This window comes from Plectropomus leopardus, chromosome 21 (genome assembly GCF_008729295.1).
Source record: "Plectropomus leopardus isolate mb chromosome 21, YSFRI_Pleo_2.0, whole genome shotgun sequence".
In the NCBI taxonomy this organism is placed as follows: Eukaryota; Metazoa; Chordata; class Actinopteri; order Perciformes; family Serranidae; genus Plectropomus; species Plectropomus leopardus.
The window spans coordinates 7568452-7591042 of NC_056483.1; the positions used below are offsets into that span (position 1 = coordinate 7568452).

Genomic DNA, 22591 nt, shown 5'->3' on the forward strand with positions numbered 1-22591 from the left:
ATTATTTGTCTTAATTAACTAGTCGGTTTTTTGAAGAAAGGCATTCAGAAAATAAATGACAAATACTTTCGATGTCGTTATTAATATTATTATTTAGACGTTGTTGTAAGAAATCTGCTCTGAAAAAAGGCCCACGCATAAGGGCGTATACACGTCGACGTCATCACGTAACCGGAAAAGCACTGAATAGCTTGGGTTGCTTTTTTTTTCAGCGAACCACTTGCCAGCAGCCAGGGGGCAGAAGAAGTCGTGTGGGCTTAGAGTCAACACAGCGCTGCACTCTTGTGTTTATACGATCTGTAGAGGCTTTAACGTCAACCTAAGACACTCCATAACAAGTCCCCACATCTATGCTGCCGTTCACCATTTTGCCATCGCGTCAGTTGTAGCCGGAGCGCATGGAGTCGGTGCTGAAAAGGTCGGTGAGGTGTTCAGCGGACAAGAGATCATCCAGCTAATGTTAGTTAGCCGCAGCCAGCCGCGGACTGCACGGTGCGGACTAGAGAGTGGAGAAGCTCGCTGCCCACTCTGCTGACGGACAGACGGACGGACACCGACCTGAAACAATGGGCCTCATCTTCGCCAAACTGTGGAGCTTCTTCTGTAACCAAGGTGGGTGTCGGTGAAACTGTTAACGGCTCACTAACCTCCCGCTAGCTACTCAACCGAGGATAATAACTGTTAGCCGTTAGCACAAGTGAGCAGCATAATAACAGATGGGGGTGAATTATCTCGCTACATCTCACTGTGACTTCAGGACAATCTGAGCTGTCTTTGTTTAACTCGTAACAACAGTTTACACCACAGTCCCCAATCTGTGCCAACCACTCTAATAGTTAATCTATTTATCAGTTTGTCAATCAACATGATTAGGTTAAGTCACAGTAAGCCTGCAGGAGCGTATTCATCCACTTGTCAATCAGCTTTAATCACTTTCCAGGACACATTACATAAGTTTACACTGACTCTCAAGTAAAGTGAATATTCTCATCCAGATTAATGTTATTTTTTCTAGTCAGAGAGTGAAAATAAAGAAATAGCAACAACAAAATTAATATGTAGAGAAAAGGGTGTGAAAAGGGCAACAAAGAAATACCTGTAAGTCTGCAGGGGTGGACAGATGATCGGCTGATTTTGGGGCCAATTATCTGTGTCAGCGTTTTATTTTAATGACCAACTTTAAAATGATTTAATTAAAAAGTGCAAAGAAAGTATCTGCATGCGAGAAACTTGCTTTGTAAAACCTCAGGGAGCTATTTTTATGTATTCTTTTTTTTATTATTTAAATTTTCAGTTGACTTTGTTAAAAACAGTTGCTGGGAACTTGTAAGCAAATTGTAAATATTGACTGAAAGATTTTTTTTTGTTGTCAGTGCATATCGGTTCCAAATATCTATTATTGGTCTCATTAACTACTACTAATAACAACAATATTGGTATCAACCCTGAAAAAACAATAACAGTCAACCCCTATTTCACTCTGTGTGTGTGTGTGTGTGTGTGTGTGTGTGTGGGTGTGGGTGGGTGTGCACGTGCGCTATTCTGTGAAATATAGAAAAGGTCCAAATAAGAGTCAGATACAGAGCATGCAATAGGGGCTAACATAACAAAGTAGAAAAGCAATGTATTGCAAATTTAAAAAGAAAATTTCAAGATAGAGTTAATTCAGTTAATTCCCTTGGCCTGCTTGGCAATATTGCTTGATTATTCTGAAATATATTGTTCCAGGTGTCAACTTTCCTTCTTTTCTAAGTGGTTACAAGTTAAGTCTAAGTGCATTTGTGTGCAACAAAGTAGTTGATAATTGCATGTAATTAAATCATCTGAAAAAGTAGCTAATGAAGTTCTGTTGCTGGCAATTGTGTTATCTCACTTTAACCGGTATACTGCTGCAGCTCCACTGAAGAGTTGTTAAAAAGGACCTGTTTTCCTGGCGTGTCTGAAATTTGATTTTGATGATGGTGATGGCCACGATCAGATTAGCTGTGCTGTCGGGGTCGTCACAGGGTGGCAGCAATAGACACCCAACATCCTCCGCCACCCAGGGCGATGAGTCGAGACTGTCAGACCTGTGAGCCCTCTGACCAAACTTCCTTCCTCCTCCGCTGCCAGAGGCCTCTGAAGGGCGGAAAAGTCAAAACACTAGAGTGGGATATTTTGGCATGTCTGTGTCAGCTCTGATTCTGCAGTTAGTCCGTTATGTTTGTCTGCTTCAAGGCCGTCAAAGCTTTTACTGTTGCAAACTGTGCAAGCTGGTTTTTATGAATGGAGAGAACTTTCTGTAGTTTGAAAAAAAAGCTGGGAAAAGAAGGGGTCAGGAAGTTTTTGAATAAGTTCAGCCTGTATGATTTTGAATGGACAGCAATGAATGACATGAATGCTTTGTATAGACAGAAACCAGATGACAGACTCGCTGCAACTGAATGTTTTTACAGCAGCTGACAGCGAAGAGTCAGTTTAGTGTTTTCTTGGCAACTGTGTCCTCCTGCAAATTATTTTTCATTGAAATCGCACGTTTCTTTTCAATCATGCTTTTTATTATTTCCTCAAGAAGAAGACGGTTTACAGCAACCTAAACCATGACAAATAGAATTACATGTACATATGATAACAGATTACAAGATAGTAAAAGTATATTGGAGAACAAATTAATCATAAACATGAAAAAGAAAATAAAAGTTAAAAAAATTAATGAATAAACAAGATACATTCTGACACATTTATCGAAGCAAAAATAAATAAAAACTAAAATAAATTAAAATGAAGATAAAAATATGCACAAAATATGTTTTAAAAAAAAACCTAATTTTAAATTAAATTCAATTTAAAAGGCTAGTGTAAGGTAAATGAAGGTAACAACAACACTATTCAGGAGACAATATTCCTGTGTACTTCCACCCCTTTAACCCAAACATATATCACCTGTCTGAACTACTGTGTTATGACCGTATGTTTTGCCTCCAAGATATGTCAAGTTAGGCCATACTCTGTGTGGGATTACTTGGAATCTATCAGGAACAGTTGCCAAATTTCCAGGAAAACGTCCAGTTGGTTGTTTATCTTATAAATGAAGTTTCGTGTTTGTTTTGCAGAGCACAAAGTGATAATCGTTGGACTAGATAATGCTGGGAAAACCACCATCCTCTACCAGTTGTAAGTATTTTTTTTAAACTATAGTCAGTCATCCCTTTTTACTGCAGCAAAAACTCACTTTATGATTCTGTTTTTTCAAGTCTGATGAATGAGGTCGTCCACACGTCACCCACCATCGGCAGCAACGTGGAAGAAATAGTTGTGAAGAACACCCACTTTCTGATGTGGGATATAGGAGGACAAGAGTCTCTCAGGTCCTCCTGGAACACCTACTACTCCAATACAGAGGTGAGAAACACACCAACGCATTTTGTACATCGTGTACTACTTCATTGGAGTAGACGAGGGGAGCTGAAGTATTGTCCAGCTGCGGGTTTTCTTCCTGAGCGGGGCAGCTGGTGTGTTTGTTCAGTGCGCAGACGGCACCAGGGGCCGCCCAAGTCAGAGGTCACGCTTTCACAAAGGGGCCCGTCTGAAAAGCAAAGCGAGGGTCAGCCTCTGCAGTGTTTCGGAGAAAGGAGAAGAAGAACAGGAGAGTCACAGCAGCGGCAGATGTGTCTTAAAAAGCTCCCCACAGAACCGCATGGATTAAATTTTCCTGTAACATCTGCCAGACACTTTTTTTAACTACAGCATACTTCATGGATTCATACTTCTCTCACAATCCTGTACATGACATGAGATTTTCAATGTGGGTTTAACTCAAATTTCAAACAACACAAGAGGTCAGAAGTAAACACGACACCACCTCCACTCACACATGACCCGACTCTTCGGCTCTTGCTGTTTTCCGTGTCTCTGCTGAAGAGCTGAAAGATTACTTCTTAGAATGAATATTAGTCTGCAACAATTTAGATAACTGCTAAAGGGTTTCAGTCATTTTTCAAGCTTCTCTAATATGCTTCATTTCTGTCTTTTTAATGATGGTTATCTGTAGTGTCAGCTTGGCTGCAGGATATTTAGTTTGACAGTTAGTTATATGACAGAAAATGAATCATTTTGTCACATGTTAGTGAATTAAATATGTTGTAAGTTTTGGACTTTTTTATTTTATTTTATTTTATTTCATTTCATTTCAGAATACCAGGAAGTTAAAGACATCATCATGAGCTTTTTGATTTTGTAATAACCATTTGTCTCACTTTTTACATTTAGTTTTTATTCAACAAAATCAGAAAGTTGGTTATCACCATGGGCTTTGTAAATGGCTTTTTTTCAAGTGTTTTATTTTATTCTTTTACCTTTAACAGAATAAATGTTTAATTAAATAGTGACATTAGGATAATGGAAATAGGAAATTGTTCGCCACAACCCTACTACAACACCAATTGTATTATTTATTTATAAAAATGTATATATACTTATTTTCTTCATGCAGGAAGTGTCTTGAAGCTGACATTGTAAACAAAGTCTTCTCCAAGTATTAAATACATTTCAGTTTTAGTCTGTGCAATACTTTTCCTGCTCATTGCTTTTTATTGCAAACAATTTGCAGCTGGTTAGTGGCAAGTAAACATAGCAAGCGCCAGAAGTTTGCGCATCTGCAAGTGCCTGGTAAGTGCATGTTTATAGGCTTCTAATTTTAAAGTACTTGAATGAAGTCATGAAAATGGGGTAAAATGCTATGAAATAGTTCTAGAAAAGTAGAAAATTAATAGGTTAAAATGTGTTGAAACACCACACTAAATAATCTGTTATAATAGAGTTACAAGGAGCCCTACGTTTACAATAGGATCCATAAATTGTAGTAACCCTGGCGTTACTTTGGTAACTTTTATTCCACAGTAACTCAGTGTCAGACTCGTGTGGATCCCTTTCTGTGATTTGGCTCACAGTCATGTTGAATAATGCGTGCTGTTGAAACTTTTTCCTGGGTCGTTTGCTTTAAATGGCGTCTCTCTCACACCAACATTAACGTGCCTTTGGTCTTTTGTCATACAGGGTCACTGTCTCTCTCATTCAAAAAGGGGTCATTAGCAAAGCAGTCACCAGCACCTATTGTGAGGCCCTTGGCCCGGAAATGCCCACCCGCTGTGTTGCATTTCATTGCTGTAAATGTCTCTTTGAAAAGAGGTCAGTCAGTGTGATTTTTGCCTCCGACTTTGCAGTTCATCATTCTGGTGGTGGACAGCACGGACAGAGAGAGGCTGGCCATCTCCAAAGAGGAGCTCTACAAGATGTTGGCTCATGAGGTAAAACATTTTAACACGTCTTTGTAAGAAAACAGACAACCCACACTCTGCTTATTTTATGGACCGTGATTTTCCACCTTCCATCCTGCTACATTGTTTAGAGCTTCAGATTGTGGCAGAGAGCACGATTATGGTTTTATTGTTCTCTGTGCTCTTTCCCCCCAGGACCTGCGGAAAGCAGCTGTGTTGATATTTGCCAATAAGCAGGATATGAAGGACTGTATGTCTGCAGCGGAGATCTCCAAATACCTCACCCTGAGCTCCATCAAAGACCACCCCTGGCACATACAGTCCTGCTGTGCACTTACAGGAGAGGGGTAAGAGATATATGTTGATGCCTATGTTTATGTGTGCACAGAGTGACATGGTTAACTAGGATTTTAACAAAGATCCAGTGTCATGATTTAGAGGGATTTTGTGGCATCTAGCGGTGAGGATTGCAAATTTCAACCACCTCTTATTGTTATTCCTTCTTATTCTAAATCCTTATGAATTCCCCTTCACATCTTTCGACCGCAGCCCATGTCATACTATTCTATTTAATCAAAAATAATTAAAAAACATCATAGTATAGTATGTTGTCAAAAATCATGAAAAAACGTATAGTAACGTATAGTATAGTATAGTATAATATATGTAATCAAAAAACATGAAAAAATGTCATAGTATAGTTTGTCGTCAAAAATCATGACAAAACATCATAATTTACTGTGTCGGCGAAAATCATGAAAAAATGTCATTGTAGAGTAGGATAAAAATCATGAAAAATGTCATATTATACTATGTCAACCGAAATGATGAAACATCATTGAATGGCATGTTGTCAAAAACCATGACACAATGACATAGTATAGTATGTCTTAAAGAATTGAGGAAAAACAACATAGTATAGTCTGTCATCCAAAATTCTGAAAAAACATCAGTTTAACATGCTGTCCAAAATCCTGAAAAATATCATACAATGGTGTGTCGTCAAAAATCATTAAAAAAAACCTAGTGTAGTATGTCTATAAAAATCATAAAAAATTAATAAAACATTATAAAGCATGTATTCAAAAAATCATTTTAAAAAAGTCATCGTCGTATGAGATCATGAAAAAACATCATAGTTTAGTATGTTGTCCAAAATCAGGAAAAATGTCATTGTATAGCATGATGTCTGACATTATGGGAAAAAAAATCCAAAGTCATGAAACCCACAGTATAGTCTGTCATCCAAAAACATGAACAAAGATCATAGCTATCAAAACAATTATGTACAGCATGATGAGTCTAACAATGTTGCTCCCATTTTGTCTTTTATTTTGTAAATCAAGCACTCCCTTTCCTCGTGCTGCAAAGTCCTAACAGAAGTTTCAGCACGGGTTGAAAACCAAGAGCCACAGCACACTCGTGTTGTTTCCAGACAGTGTGGGCAGCGAGAGAGAGACAGCGCAAGCAATAACAAGCGGGGAGAGCAGACGTGTATGTGCTGGTGATGGTGACAGTGAGGCTGCAGCGAGAGGAGCAGACAGTATGACGTGAAATGCAGCTGTGTGACGTGTCAGCAGTTGAGGCTGTTTGTGAGAGAATAAATGCAACAACTCCTCAAGACCAAGACATGTTCCCATGTCTAGCTCACCAGCTGCTGATTAAGGTGACAGAAGTTAGTCCCCAAGTTAGCATGCTGAGTTAGCTTCCCACTGGAAACTGACCAGGCTCCCTTAAGGTGGACTGTAAAGGTGGACCAGCTCTTCTCATTGTATTGACACTCCCAGCTGCTTCTAAACAGATAATAGAGAAATGTCTGTCTGCTGAGTTTCTCCTGAGTCAGGTTTTATTATCATGTGAATGTGAACAAAGTACAGTAATGTGCAAGATGTGTAGCTGCAACCACAAAGCTTTTATTCTTTTTCAGTTCATTTGTATTTGCAGTTAATGGACATCCAGTGTTAAAAATTAACACCAGATTTAATATTCAATAACTGCATGATGTTCTTAAGGCCAGTGAGTGATCATGTTAATAATCGTTAAAACAAATAAATAATTTTTGCCATAATTGAGCAGCCCTAATATAGTATGTTGTCGATATCATGGATAAACGTCATAGTATAGCACGTTGAAAAGCATGGAAAAAAAACTTTAGCCTAGCATTTCATCAAAAATCTTGAGAAAATTACATAGTTTAGTATGTCATCAAAAAACATGAAAATGTAATATAGCATAGTATGTCATCTAAAATCAAGAAAACATGTTATACTATAGTATGTTGTTGTAAATCATGAAAAAAGGTCATAGTATCTTATGTCATCCCAAAATCATGACTACATAATATGGCATGTCTTCAAAACTTTTCTATAGTATAGTATGTTGTCTGGCCAAAAAAGGCCAAAAATAAAAGCCAAAACAGGCCAAAAATGTTGTATATTAGCATTTTTAAAAAATGACCAAAAAGGTAATAGTATAGTATGTCGAAATACTTCAAATTTTGACACGTCTTAAAAATGATTAAAGATGACATATTATAGCCTGTAAAGAAGTGTCATTGGTTACAAAGTTGAAATAAAAGCAAAAAAAGTCCAGAAATGTCATATGTGAGCATGTCAAAAAATGGCCATAAAGACAGGGCTGTAATATGGTGAAAATGTCACAAATTGACATGTCCAAAAAACAACTCAAAACCACTAGGCATAGTATGTAGAAGAATGTAAAAGTATACAGCATTAAAAAAACCATCAAAAAATTAAAATGAGACCATTCTAAACCACATTAAATAGCGTGCCGAGACGCGCCATAGCAAAGGATTTTGCAAAAACAACATTAAATAGCATGTCCAAAAATCCACAAAAATCCAAGGCTATAGTAAGGCAAAAATGTCAAAAAATGCCATTTTCAAAAAACTGCAAAAAAACCATTCTAAACCACCAATTAAAGCGTGCCGAAACACTCCATAGCAAAGGATTTTGCAAAAAAAGCCAAAAACAACATTAAAAAAGCATTTCCAAAAATCCACCAAAAATGCAAGGCTATAGTAAGGCAAAAATGTCAAAAAATGCCATTTTCAAAAACTGCTAAAAACCATTCTAAACTACCTAGTAGAGCGTGTCGAGACACACCATAGCAAAGGATTTTGCAAAAACAGACAAAAACAACATTAAATAGCATGTCCAAAAATCCACCAAAAATCCAAGGCTATAGTAAGGCAAAAATGTCAAAAAATGCCATTTTCAAAAAACTGCTAAAAACCATTTTAAACCACATTAAATAGCGTGCCTAGACACGCCATAGCAAAGGATTTTGCAAAAACAGACAAAAACAACATTAAATAGCATGTCCAAATATCCACCAAAAATGCAACCACATAAAATGAGATGCTGAAAAAAATGACCATAAAAGCAAGGTTAAAGAATGTCAAAAATTTCAAAATTTGACATGTCCAAAAACAGCTGAAATTCACTTAGCATTGCATGTAGAGGCATGTTATAGTGTACAGTGTTGAAAGAACATGTTCAAGAACACTTGAGGAACACAGGACCCAAATGTAAGACACAACACGAGTCTACAAAATTTAAGTGATTTAATGTAAACAGAGACATCTATAGTGCAGTTGTGTAATGGGAGGGGGTGATGTGTCTGGGGAACCAGTGGTGCTTGGTGAGTGGTGGTGAGTGGTGGTGAGCTCTCCAGAGCGTGCCCAGTGAGTAGGCGTTCCGATCCGGAAATGTGGCGTCCTCCACGTTGTTATGGCGTCCACAGTACAAACAACAATGAACAACAAACACAACAAAACAAACAACAAATACAGCTGAAAACCACTTAGCATAGCTTGTAGAGGCATGTTAAACCCATAAAATAGGATGTTGAAAAATTGACCAAAGAAGCAAGGCTATAGTATGGCGAAAAAGTCAAATTTTGACATGTCCAAAAAACAGCTGAAAACCACTTAGCATAGCATGTAGAGGCATTTTATAGTATACAGTGTTGAAAAAACACCAAAAAATGTCAGAAAAACCCATAAACTAGGATGTGAAAAAATGACCAAAGAAGCAAGGCTATAGTATGACGAAAATGTCAAAATTTGACATGTCCAAAAAACAGCTGAAAACCACTTAGCATAGCTTGAAGAGACATGTTATAGTATGTGGTGTTGAAAAAACATCCAAAAACGTTCGAAAAACCCATAAAATAAGATGTTGAAAAAATGACCAAAGAAGCAAGGCTATAGTATGACGAAAATGTCAAAATTTGACATGTCCAAAAAACAGCTGAAAACCACTTAGTGTATCATTAAGAGGCATGTTACAGTATACAGTGCTGAACATCCCCAAAAGACCCTCAAGCCCATAAGATAGCACATCAAAAAAATGGTATGTTAAAAAAAAGTCCAATTTTGACATGTCCTAAAAATGTGTTCAAAACGACATTTTCTAGCATGTAGAGAGGACTCATAGTATACAAAGTGGAAGTAAAAGCCAAAAAAGTTCAAAAATGTCATATTTAGCATGTCGATAAAACGGCCAAGAAGGTAATAGTATAGTATGTCGAAAAATGTCAAATTTGTCTTAAAAATGGTTGAAAATAACATAGTATAGCTTTTAGAAATGTGTCATAATATACAGAGTGGAAATAAAAGAAAAAAAGCCCCAAATCATTATATTTTAGCATGTCAAAACAATGACAAAAAAGTCAAAAACGTCACATTTTGATTGCTCCTAAAAATGGCTGAAGACGACATAGCTTGTAGAGACGTGTCATAGTATTGAAAGTGAAAATAAATGCCAAAAACAAAAAGAAAAATGGCTTAAAACATCTTAGTATGTCGTCAAAAATGAACTAAAACACACAAAAACGCCATGTTACAGTATTGTCAGTATAGTATGCTTAGGCAAATATGTACTTTCTGTCTTAAGTTGGTAAATTCCTCCTTCACTGACGCACCTTAATTGTTTTTCCAGTTTATGCCAAGGCCTCGAGTGGATGACCTCAAGGGCTGGACTCAGATAGCCCCTCCCCCTGCCTTCGATGGCCTGACTACCTGCACCACCTATCCAGTGGCAACAACAGCTTGTCCTTACTGGCTTATTCCTACCTTTTATTTTTTTTTTAATGAAAAACTTGGACTTTTACCTCTGGAGACGACATGGGATGGAGAAGCGTCGACACCTTCCACGGCGTCACTGTCACAGTGGAAGCTGGTGTTTCTCAGAGTCGATGGAAACGTGACCAGAACTGATGAACTGACCTGGTTATCTGGAACGAGAAGTCGCTTTCACAGCAAAGACGAGAATCATTTCAGTAAGTTAAGAGCATGTCCAAGTGTAAAGCAGGGCTGCGCCGGATACTTACCCCACATATCATGTTCTGTGACGCCATATCTTTAAGAGTATGCCATGAACATCACATTGGTGCAGCTCCATCGTTGTTTTTGGCCTGTTAGTTTGTTCGTGTTCAGGTAAATTGACAGGACAAACAAAGGGATTACAAGCAGTATTTTAACACCAGTTCTGAGGGGAAAGGTGGCACAAAGGAGTTTTCAGAATAATGTTCTCATGCTTTTTTTTCCGTTATTGCTTCGAGCACAGCCGTTAACATGTTACACGATTTCAGTTTCATAAGCTACATTTTTGGTTATTTTCACACTAGAACTTATTGGTGCCGAAATGTGGTCAAATACGAATCTCCCTTCTTCGTTACCTTTGAACCTGTATTTGTCAGCATGCAAAATATTTTCTCCTTAAACTACAATTAAGTCAGCTGTTTTTTTAATTTTGCAAAGCATTAAATGGCTGAATTAAGTGCAAGTAAAATGCTCAGTTTTAATAACAGTATTTTAAATTTAAACACTGTTTTGTCAATGATGCGTTAAGATTTTTATTTAATTTTATGCTTTTTGTTTTGGCTTTTATAGGGAGTGCAGGTTTGCTCGTGGCGTGTTAGTATCTAGGACTGTTTTGTATTAACAGTGGTGCTCTGCAGGTGTGTGACTGATCCACTGCATCCTTATATTAATTTTCCTAAGCCATTTTGGCGCATATTCCACTTTTGACATTTTGTACTTTTTAAACAAAGGGATCAGAAACAGCCACCATCAAATCGGTGCCACACATCTATGGCGAAGTCGTTACTCATCCTGGACTTTAAGGTTCAGTAGCATTAATATCTTAATATTTTGGCCATCATTGAGTTACAATACTTGATCCTCAGCCTTAACCGTTCTGTTCTGAGTGTCTGGAGGACCGTATGTGTGCGAATCTGGCAGTCTACCCATGACTTTCTTTTTTTTTTAACCCTTTTTTCCCTCTTTGACCCGGTATACAAATTCCTTGAACAGATCTATGCACGTGTCACTTTGAAACCATGTCTACCTTTTGCGAGTTCCACAGCGGCCAAAAAGGAGGAGGTGCATGAGTTTCACTGAGTCTGGGTCTCGAGAGTGAAGTCTGTTGTGGGACAGTTTTACACTACAAGGAAAAAGGTTAACTGTGCAGCCCCAGGACTCCTTGCAGCATTACGGTTTACAACTTTTGCCTCGATCTCACAGCGCAAGGGGACTGATCTGTCTTTGTGGAGGTGTCCAGTCTGGGTCATGTACTGTATTTCAGTTTTAGTTTCATTAAAAGTTTGTTTTGAACTTTAAGCCTGAATAGGTGTCGTTATTTTTTCAGCACTTTTGAGGTCTAGATCAGGGTAAAAAGAAATATTAGAGGTGTAAATACAAGCTTGGGCCCCTTTCCCAGTAGAAAAAAGTGCCAAACAAGGTTATGAATATAATTTTAACACTGGTTTATTCACATCTGCGATATATCGGCCAAATCAAGCACAGAGCAGTCAAGAAAAGACACAATTCCTAACCACTTTTAAGGAACGTAAAAGGAGCTTCTCAATTTCTAAAAAATAATGTACAACATATTAGCCTTTTTACTGTAATGCTTTTTTTTCTCTAAATGGTTCTATACATTCACTTTTAAATGAAGCCTTTGCACTGAGGTAATGAGCAAAGAAAAACACGGGCAAGATGACGTTTACAAACGAGTTAACAAGATTAACGGGTTAGGGGAAGAGTGAAAAAATACTGGATTTAGACAACAAAAAAAAAGGAACTGGATGAAAGTGGACTGAAACAAAACAATGCGACGTATTTAAAGCTGATATGTTTTCTAAGCTGCAACCCAGCTGCCAAAAGTGTCCTTGGCCGTGCCCTAACTGTCTAACGTTTAGACGACGTTCGCAGTAATAAGATTCAATAATACAAGTTATAAATGCGCGTTTTTAAATTTCAAACTCAGTGCTGAAAAAATCCTCACAGTAACGTCACTGTCACACGTAAAAAGCAACACACAAAAAACACCGAAGGATGAAACAGCTGATGAGTCCTCAGCTGGTCGGTAAGTCAGTCTTAACTGGGCTCTCGTGGACCCAGCCCCTTCCCAGTTAGGAACATCATCATGTCTCCATGTTCAAAGTTTTCATTGATGCTGGTGTTTTCCGGACTCCTTTTTGACATCATTTGAATCTCAACTCTGTCTCAGTCTTTGTTGGCCACTAATCCAAAACAGAACCATATTCTTCTCAAGCGTCACTGAGGGGGTCTCTTTGGAAATGTGGCGGGTGTGGAGAAGCCAATAATGTCAATTTGTGCTGTTTGGGATTGGAGCCTAGGGTCAAAACCCATGCTGGAGAAAACAAAAAGAGCTTTAAAGTCACAGCAGGGTCTTAAAAAAATGTCCACCCGCTCAGGGTACGCAGGTCACTGCCAGCAGAAGAAAAAGGCTTCAGACATGCATTACTCTGAGGCAGCGAAATCCAAAAAACAAAAAGAAGGTACATGGGGCGAAAAATGGAAAGAGAGGAGTAAAAGCCTAGATATTCCTTGGCCGAGGCGTGTCTGTTGGGGAAATTCACACGCAGAGAGCTCTGGGGAACCTGCGAGAAAAAAAAGAAGAAGAAATGCTTCCTCCATCACAGAAAAACTAATTCATTTCTATCAAGATCACAAACCACATCCAATCGCTTCAACACTGTCAATAACAATTAATAATCGTCCTACCTGTCCTCAGTGAAGCCGTCCATTTCCTCCTCGTCATCCAGCTCCATGTCCAACTCATTGTCGAGACAATCACGGCCATAGCCACTCAAGACGCTGCAGGTATGAAAGATTTGCACACCATCAGATGTAAGCACATTTTTGTTGGATTAGTTATTTTTGTCTTCTATAGAAAACTGTGCATGTATTCATTTCACCTGGTTACTCTCCTGAAATAAGTCATAAAACGTCATAGTCTAGTATCACCTAAAACTTTAAGAAACTGTCATAATTCAGCAGGTCACAGAAAACATAAAAAAAACTGGTGGCTGAGTGGCTAAAGCAGGCGCTCCATGAACAAAGGCAGCATTTTAGCTGCAGTGGCCTCGGGTTCGACTCCCGCTCGTGGCCCTTTGCTGCATGCTGTCCCCTCTCTCTTTTCCCCTTTAACGTTATTGATCTGTCCTGTCTAATAAAGGCTAAAATGCCAAAAAATAACAATAATAAAAAAAAAAACTAAAAAAAAAATGTTAAACGCATATGGATGAGTGTGCCTCGGCTGCTGACCTGACGGAGCGACATGTGAAGAATACAATCCTCTTGAGTTTCTTGTTGTAGAAGAAGTAGTTGAAGGACCAGAGGCTCCCCTCCTCACCAAAAGGGTCTGAGTCCAGATCAGGGTTGTAGCTACGAGCAAACAAAAGACACAGCTTTAAAAAATGGCTCAACTTGACACCAAAAGACTTGTCAGCAGCATAAATGATGTACTATGTAATACGTGCATGCTTCATTTGTGCACAAACACACACACACACACACACACACACACACACACACACACACACACACACACACACACACACACACACACCTGTAATCGATGGCGCTCCACAGCTCCGGCCCCAGAGAGTTGAACTCCTCTCCCACCGCCGAGAACAAGCTGCTGTTTACCGCATTAGCCACCTGGAGAGAGGTCACAGTCGAGCAGTTATTTCAGCTTTTTTGGGTTATGTTTAATGTACATGTATTTGTGACATTAGCAAATTTCTGCTGTGTTTCTGAGAGCAGACTCGGCTATGAAGCAGCACACTAACCCAGTTAAGGCTGGGCTCTCGGCTGAACTCGTGGGCCTTCGCGGCGCTGAAGTCATAGTCCGGCCGGAAGGACTCGTTGAGTGTGGTGATGAGGTAGAAAAGAGTCTTCCTGCAACACTTGTCACTCAGGGGATTCTCCCCGTCCTCACTGCTCTTCCCCAGCCTGCGCAGAGCAACGGTCAAAAAAGAAATGCTTAAATCATCAATAATCTTTTCCTAATATTGATCACTGAATGCACACTCTTTTCCAGCCTTCAGCACGGACTGCAGTACTCACTGTGAGGGGCTGGTGGCGCTGGTGGACTGAGGGGGAGAGAGGGCCTCCAGGACGTGTGGTTCCCCCTCCTGGCAGAACTGCTTGAACATGTGTTTATCGTCCCCTGCCATCTTACAGGAGTAGCTCTCCATCCTGCAGGAAAAAAACATGTTTGTTGTATAACAGCTATAGTGAGACCAATAATCATGTGCTAAAAATACACACAAATACACCCCCGGGGTACCTCGATAGCCCATTTGACTTAAACATACAACGGCAGAACACGTAACGGGCACATGAAGACATTTTAATGAATTTCATCAAATGCATAAAGCCTGATCCATGTCTGATTGTTGAACAAATTTGCAGCTCTATCCACAGATATATTTTATTAAAAAATATTTTTAAAAATGATAATAACAAAGGGCTTTGAGTGGGAGTTGAACCCAAGGCCCCTGCAGCAAGGACACTGCTTTATCCACTCAGCCACCGACACCACATCTACAAATCTTTTGGTTTGTTTTGATAATATAATAATATTTGATAATATCCATATAGAACATTCTAGAAAAGATTTTCTTCATTCTGGTGCTATTCAGTGATACCAAACACTGGCTTTACCACTTTTCATTTGAACTCTGGGTAATTGTGCACTCATTGCAGCTTGATTATTTAGGAGAAATACTAATAAAGTAATATTAGCATTAATGATAATAAAGTATCAGATCTAATTTGGTAATATTATTATTATTAAAGTATCAAAGGCGTCTCTAAACCATAGCTCTGACACGATAACACCCGTCTTTCCACTGATAGCCATATCTGCGCAAACATCTGACAAGAACTGGTCATAAATTTCCTGCGCGCTTCTTCGTGTATCTGGGTCAGACGCCGCTGAGCACAGATATGCGAGTGGAGCAGACGTGTGTACAGTTGTTTATTTTGCCTCCTCCCACCTGTGGGTTATGCAAGAGCAAAGGTTGTGCAACTTAAGATAGACGTGCTAGCACTGAGACCCTCAGTGGCCTTGGCAGACTAATTATAGGGACACGGGGTGGCAGTGAACGCCACAGTGGAAATAACTGCCCTGGTTTCACTCACAACACAGCTGACCTGCCGACAAAACACTGCGGGTAACCAGCAGACTGAACAGACACCGGAGCTGGGAGAAGATTACCAACACTGAGAGGATATTTTAAAAAAGCTGCCACAGCAAAAAGCTGTTAATGATGCTAACAGCAGCCTGACTGCATATTAACATGTGTTTAAGTCTCTGAATCCTGATTTTGATTTTGACTTTTGTCTTTGAGACAAAAGAAGATAAGGAAAAAAATGTAAAAAGCACAACAAGATTACCTGAAAATTAGTTTTTTTTTAAAAAAAGACACCTCCAAAAAAAGGAAATGATTTGGATACACTGCTTAAAAATCTAACTCTATAACATTATAAATGTTGCTTTCCCCATAGTCATCGAAAACTGAAAAAATGTCACAACAAATGTCATGAGATGTCACAGTATGACATGTGATAGAAAATGTCGTTATAAATGTTAAACACATGAAGCGTCTGGTGGCTGAGCGGATAAAGCAGGCGCTCCATGAATGAAGGCCGTGTTTTAGCCGCAGTGGCTTTGGGTTCGACTCCGGCTCGCGGCCCTTTGCTGCATGTTGTCCCCTCTCTCTTTTTCCCTTTCACATTATTGATCTGTCCTGTCTAATAAAGGCTAAAATGCCAAATAGTAATAATAATAAAAAAACTATTATTTGACTAGCTATTTATGTATGGTTTATTATTACTATACTGGTTTTCTTGTACAAAACAAATGTTCTTTGCACAGCACACCAGGTGTGTTATTTCACATATAGTAAGCACTACGCAGCTTTTCTCAGGTGCTTTATATTATTTCAGTTGTTTAATTCAAATCCTGCGTGTTAAAATCAAACGCTCATGTGTGGAAAGTATAAATCTGCTGGAAGCCTGGTGGGTACATTTTTAGTTAAAGCCTATAGTGTGCAAGCTTTGCTGCTATGATGGGCTGCCTTACTAATCCACTAAGCAGCCTTAACACCAGCAGCCCTGGCAGCTCCAGCAGCGCTCAGCTATCATGCAGTATTATAGCATGTGTTTATGTGTGCATGTACATACGGCCCGATAACACTCTTCACAACTGACTCCAAAATAGCCACAGAGTGGTGTGAGAGGACACTGCTGTGCGTCACTTCAGGTCACAACCAGCACAGAAGCTCGGTTTCACCACCCACACTCAAAACCCTGCACTCAGTCTGGGCTGCATAACTCCACAACCCACTGCCCTTTATGTAACTACGCTGTCCCTGCTCAAGCGCTTACGTAATCTAAAACCCACTGTGATGTTTTTACACTTTGCTTATTCAAAAACATGCTCTGCCAGTTAGCTATTAACTTCCACTATAGGCTCTGGACATTGCCTTTAGGCTAGTCGTCTATTATCACAATGTTGCATAACATGCAGGTACCTGTTTGCTCCACTGCCCCCGTTTATGGGCACAGTCAGTGATCGCTGACCAGCCACACCTCTCAAACACTCCCTATTTAACAACGTCATGCCAGATATTTCCTGTATGAGGAAAACTTGAGAAACAGTTTGACTCCAGAGGGTCCTACTGTGGTGTAAACACTGTTCTGTTGTCATTGTGTGAGCCACTACGTCTGCATTACAGAAATAGAAGCAGTAAACACACTTGAAGAGGTGATTTGTGCATGCATCTTCCAAGGACTAACGGGATGTGTTTTATGTGTGCAAAAAAAGACTAATGAACATTAAAATGTTTTCAAGATGCTTTAAAATAAATTTAGCACTGATTTTGGACAGTTATTTGTCTTTTTCTTATTCAAGCATTGCAGTAAGTTAAGAGTAAACATGGTCCTGTGCAGACCGGGGTATGAAGTTAAGCGGGTAAAATATGCAGGTGGCTGCTAGATTTGCTTTGATCACACACCCCAAAACAATAGTTACAACTTTTTAAGGAACCACAGACACCCTGGTTACAGCGAACCCAATTTATTCCCTGATATCAAAGTAACAGCATGTCCTTGTAAAAGTTTAATGATGTATGTGTGACAGTTAAGACTCAGTTGCTCGTGTTGCAATTCAAGACTCTCACCTGCCAAGAATACGAGACTCTCCTGTTTCAACACAGAGTCGGGAGCTGAGGGCTTCAAAGCTGGAGCTTTCCAACAGTTTCATTGCTGTCTGTGGAAAAAAGACAATAAATAAAGTTAATGTAAGTCACATTGTCAATTATGTCAATGCATTTGTGAATTACAGTGTAATGTTACAGTAATACAGGAGCTAAAATGCATAAAAACTACACAGAACAGTGAACATCAACAGCGGTCATATTTCAGAGAAGAGGGGAGGAGGAGGTGCAAAAAGGGGGAGGCATGTTATTTAATTTTTAAAGCACTAGGGAGGGGCTTGATGTTAAATTTTGGCTAAGGGGAGGGGCATACAGCTTTATATTTCTGCACTTGGTATTTTACTGCTATATATTAAAGAAAACATGAATTCCAACATAAATTTCATTGAATTAAAAAAAACCCTTAACTTTCAACATTTATTAAAGTAGAAAAAAACATTATCATCATTGTTTGTAGTTTCCACCTGTCCTTTGACAGCGTATTTGAGATGAATGCTTCAGAAAAAAATATATAACCACATCTAAGCTTCAAACGTTGATATTTAATCAAAAATGACTGTTCAACGTGTCTCACTTAAAATTTTGCCAAAAAATAAACAGTTTGCACAAACTATCTAACATGCACAGCAACAGTGAAGATTTTTTTCATCTCAAATTTTCAACTTACAACTTACGGCCTCTTTTTCTGCAATTTTGCTATTTTAATGCTTGTTTTAAAATTATGAATCATATAGTAATTAATATTACATTTTATATTATGTCTTTCATCTTTTACTGTAAATCTGTATCCTCAATTCTTTACATTTTATTGCCAAGTACAGCACTTTAAATTGCCCTATTGATATACAAATAAAGCTGTCTTGCCTTAAATATATCAAAGTGTTTTGTTTTGGTTTTTTTGCCTAATATAAGGTGGGGGAGGGTGACATTAGGAGGCTCAGGGAAATATATTTGAAGCTTCGGGGCGGGTAAAAACAACAAAACGCACAAACAAGTCATCCAATCCTCTAATAAATAGATAACAGTCCCTAACAAGACTTTTACTCTGCACTCAGTTGCTTACTGTCAAGGCTAAGCTACTTGTGACAGTACAGATACAACAGTCGCTTTGTTTGTTTAGTACCATGCCAACCAAGTTTGTAAATAAATAACATTTCATGAACTGTGAGGAAACTGCTGAGCATATAAATAATTAGCAGGGTGAGGTTACAGCGCCCCGCGAGGGCAAATTTTTAGGTCAAAATATTATTTCCTCTTTCTGTAAACCACTGCCCCTCCCCCACCCTCTTCAATCCAAGTTGACAAATCATCTTCCTGGTTCAGTAAAACAGACATTACAACACAAATCACTTACCGATCAATATTTTCAACACAGGCAGAAAACTACACGGACAAAATCCAAACTGGGAGCACTGGTCTTCTTAACCTAACTGGTTTCTCTGTGACGCAAAAGATTAACGATCGCCGCTTTGTTGATGACCAGCTAACGTTAGCTAGCAGCTAGCTTGTCGATTATTAACGCTCTTGTTTTCGTTTCACAGCCGCGCTATTAATTCGCACTCGAGCTTAAGCATCTTTCAAAAGCACTCGGTCGAGAATGCGTTATTCTGAGGCCTTTTAAATTTATAGAAAAGCTGCTCTTCCCGATTAAATGCGATGAGATTAAATCCAAAGACTGTTGGCGTCCGTCGGAGTCTGTCTGCAGCGGCATCCCTTTCGACCTAATTTCACAAAGAGGCTCGTATTAGCTAAATCAAGTCGCCTTTTTACAAGCGACTCGATCAAAGAAGTAGCAACTAACGCGCTACTTAGCCGAAGAAATGACCGAAACGGGTCAAGTTATTGCAAAACGTCGACGACCTCAGAGACACATCTATTCTCATCAAAACAACGGACTCTACTGTGTACAGACCCAACCCCTTTTCGCTTTTATATATTTGAATTGCGTACACGCCCACTTTTGCGAAAGCTGTCTCGTGATTGGCTGTTTGGGCAATCCGTATAAAAGACAACTAACGTGATTGGTTAAATCTTGCTTGGTTAATTCCCAGGCCAGAGCTGAGTCAAATGTCCTGTCTGTTTATCGCAGCGCAGCTGTGAAACAAAAAAACTGCGAAATCAGAGTTGTTTTGCTTGTATTTCACAGGTTTGTCTTCACTGTTCAGCTGCCATTTGTCTCGAATTTGACACTTGGAACCAGCAAAATGCTTGTAAATACGTATAAATGCACATATTCTCAGTCTTCCTCTGCATAAATACCCTAGTTTTAATCGTCATTGACATGCTATGGATCTATTTCTCTTAACAAATGCGCTAATATTATATTTATTATGTTTGTATACGCGTTTTCTGGATTTTATTTGTGCTGATTTTGAGATTTCATCTATCCTTACATTCGCTCTGTGTAATGTTCAACTGCATTTCCTGTTTTTGTCATTGTTAAAAAAAAAAACTGTACTGCACAAAATGTGACCTAATGTCATTAAACACTGAGCGTGGCCTCAAGCATGCAGCAGCTGCATAATAACCTGACGAAATCACATCCACAAAAACAAGAAAAGCAGATTGGGCCCCAGTGGCAACTGCTATATTGCTCTTTTATAGCCATAAAATTGCCTACTGTTAACAAAATAAATAGTCTAACTCACACATATTGTGGGCCCAGTGGCCTAATGGATAAGGCATCAGCCTCCGGAGCTGGGGATTGTGGGTTCAAGTCCCACCTGGGTCGTAATAAGTAAATTTATATAACAGCATCAGAAGTGGAAAGGGAGTCACATAATGGGCACCTTGTATGACAGATAAACATATGGGCTTCTTCCTGGTTTCAACAAATGATAACACATTATCCCAAGCCTCACTTCCCCCCAATGACTCTATCATGTTTTAGATTTGATTTTAAGATTTCACTGATCACTTTTAAATTTTGTTTCGGTCTGGCCCCAAGCTACATAACAGATATGTTGACCCTTTATGAGTCACTTTAAGCCTTAGATCCTCAGGTGGGGCCCTTCTGGTTGGTCCAAAGTCAGGGCTTAAAACTGAAGGTGACCCTGCCTTTGCCATCAGGGCCCCTCGGCATTGGAACAACCTGCCTGAGGAGGTAAGGCTTGCAGAATCAGCGTCTTCTTTTAAATCACTTCTTAAAATCCAGACTTGCTTTTGTGTGATGTAATCTTACTTTGTCTTTTATCTTTAATCTATTTTACCTTTTTTATTTATGTTTTATGTCTTTTATTTCCTGTAATTTGTGGTTTTATTGCTTTTATTGTTTCTGTTGTTCTTGTTTTTGGTCCATTTCTTTGTATTATTTTATATTGACATTCTGAGTCCTGCATCTTGCATTTGTCCTCCATCTACCCGTTTTTTCTCACTTGTGTTCAATAGGACTGTTTGCTTTTCCATTGCTGTATCGCTGTCTATATATCCTATTTCTGCTTTGCTTTGTTTGTCAAAGCACTTTGTAAACTGTTTTTTAAAGGTGCTAAATAGTTATTGTTTTTTTTAAGTTACTGTGATAATAAAACTCTATATTTTTAAACCTGACACGACAAATGTAAGTATTTGCATACAATTTTATTAGCAGAAATACAAATGACATACAGCAATCAGTCCACACAATAGCTGATGGTGATTTGTCAGGTCTGTGTGATATAGTCAGAAATATCCTCCAGGCCTGTGCACTCATTGTCCAGGTACTCCAGGATCACATTACCTCCATTGAACAGGGGAATCTCTGGGTGAGCCAGCAGCGAGAGCAAGGTGTCGTCCATCCGGAAGGCCTCACCTGTCTGAGGATGACATAACCGCAACTTCTGCAAATGGAAAGAAGAAAGACACACTGTGACAACTTATTCAAGAAATATACAGTAGGATATGCTTTGTTTTCCAATAATATTTTAATGTCATTTCACAAATTAATTACACTTGAAGGGGTAAGGCTTGCAGAATCAGCGTCTTCTTTTAAATCACTTCTTAAAATCCATTATTAAAGACTTGCTTTTGTGTGATGTAATCTTACTTTGTCTTTTATTTTTAATCTATTTTACCTTTTTTATTTATGTTTTATGTCTTTTATTTCCTGTAATTTGTGGTTTTATTGCTTTTATTGTTTCTGTTGTTCTTGTTTTTGGTCCATTTCTTTGTATTATTTTATATTGACATTCTGAGTCCTGCATCTTGCATTTGTCCTCCATCTACCCGTTTCTTCTCGCTTGTGTTCAATAGGACTGTTTGCTTTTCCATTGTTTGTATCGCTGTCTATATATCCTATTTCTGCTTTGCTTTGTTTGTCAAAGCACTTTGTAAACTGTTTTTTAAAGGTGCTAAATAGTTATTGTTTTTTTTAAGTTACTGTGATAATAAAACTCTATATTTTTACACCTGACACGACAAATGTAAGTATTTGCATACAATTTTATTAGCAGAAATACAAATGACATACAGCAATCAGTCCACACAATAGCTGATGGTGATTTGTCAGGTCTGTGTGATATAGTCAGAAATATCCTCCAGGCCTGTGCACTCATTGTCCAGGTACTCCAGGATCACATTACCTCCATTGAACAGGGGAATCTCTGGGTGAGCCAGCAGCGAGAGCAAGGTGTCGTCCATCCGGAAGGCCTCACCTGTCTGAGGATGACATAACCGCAACTTCTGCAAATGGAAAGAAGAAAGACACACTGTGACAACTTATTCAAGAAATATACAGTAGGATATGCTTTGTTTTCCAATAATATTTTAATGTCATTTCACAAATTAATTACACTTGAAGG

At 38.8% G+C, this 22591-nt stretch overlaps 2 protein-coding genes and 1 non-coding gene across 4 annotated transcripts; 2 read left to right on the plus strand and 1 right to left on the minus strand.

Annotated features, from left to right (window-relative positions):
• The first annotated feature begins 233 nt into the window (after window positions 1-233).
• arl8 (ADP-ribosylation factor-like 8) lies at window positions 234-11901 on the plus strand. Of its 2 annotated transcripts, none has more exons than XM_042510543.1 (6): window positions 234-612; window positions 3093-3153; window positions 3234-3381; window positions 5202-5285; window positions 5451-5602; window positions 10220-11901. In XM_042510543.1, exons 1-6 carry the CDS (start codon window positions 567-569, stop codon window positions 10266-10268), a joined length of 540 nt encoding a protein of 179 aa, XP_042366477.1. In that variant the 5' UTR covers window positions 234-566; the 3' UTR covers window positions 10269-11901. The 2 variants fall into 2 exon arrangements, with proteins under 2 accessions (XP_042366477.1, XP_042366478.1); XM_042510544.1 differs by lacking the exon at window positions 10220-11901 and adding an exon at window positions 6602-7328.
• A 129-nt stretch (window positions 11902-12030) lies between these two features.
• maf1b (MAF1 homolog, negative regulator of RNA polymerase III b) lies at window positions 12031-19706 on the minus strand. Its single transcript, XM_042510545.1, has 8 exons — window positions 19171-19706; window positions 17781-17869; window positions 14659-14790; window positions 14382-14544; window positions 14159-14250; window positions 13855-14010; window positions 13312-13404; window positions 12031-13187 (listed from the first exon to the last, which is right to left on the minus strand). Exons 2-8 carry the CDS (start codon window positions 17861-17863, stop codon window positions 13163-13165), a joined length of 744 nt encoding a protein of 247 aa, XP_042366479.1. The 5' UTR covers window positions 17864-17869; window positions 19171-19706; the 3' UTR covers window positions 12031-13162.
• Window positions 19707-20474: 768 nt separating this feature from the next.
• Window positions 20475-20547, plus strand: trnar-ccg. The gene has a single exon. It is a non-coding gene; the product is annotated as a tRNA-Arg (tRNA).
• Window positions 20548-22591: the final 2044 nt, after the last annotated feature.

Bases quoted from the DNA above. Each gene is read 5' to 3' on its own strand.
- arl8 (XM_042510543.1), top strand. From the start codon at position 567: ATGGGCCTCATCTTCGCCAAACTGTGGAGCTTCTTCTGTAACCAAG. The intron at 3,154-3,233 runs GTAAGTATTTTT...TGTTTTTTCAAG, and splicing joins ACCACCATCCTCTACCAGTT to TCTGATGAATGAGGTCGTCC. The intron at 5,603-10,219 runs GTAAGAGATATA...TTGTTTTTCCAG, and splicing joins TGTGCACTTACAGGAGAGGG to TTTATGCCAAGGCCTCGAGT.
- maf1b (XM_042510545.1), bottom strand. From the start codon at position 17,863: ATGAAACTGTTGGAAAGCTCCAGCTTTGAAGCCCTCAGCTCCCGACTC. The intron at 14,791-17,780 runs GTGAGAGTCTTG...TTTTTCCTGCAG, and splicing joins GAGTCTCGTATTCTTGGCAG to GATGGAGAGCTACTCCTGTA. The intron at 14,545-14,658 runs GTGAGTACTGCA...TGCTCTGCGCAG, and splicing joins AGCGCCACCAGCCCCTCACA to GCTGGGGAAGAGCAGTGAGG.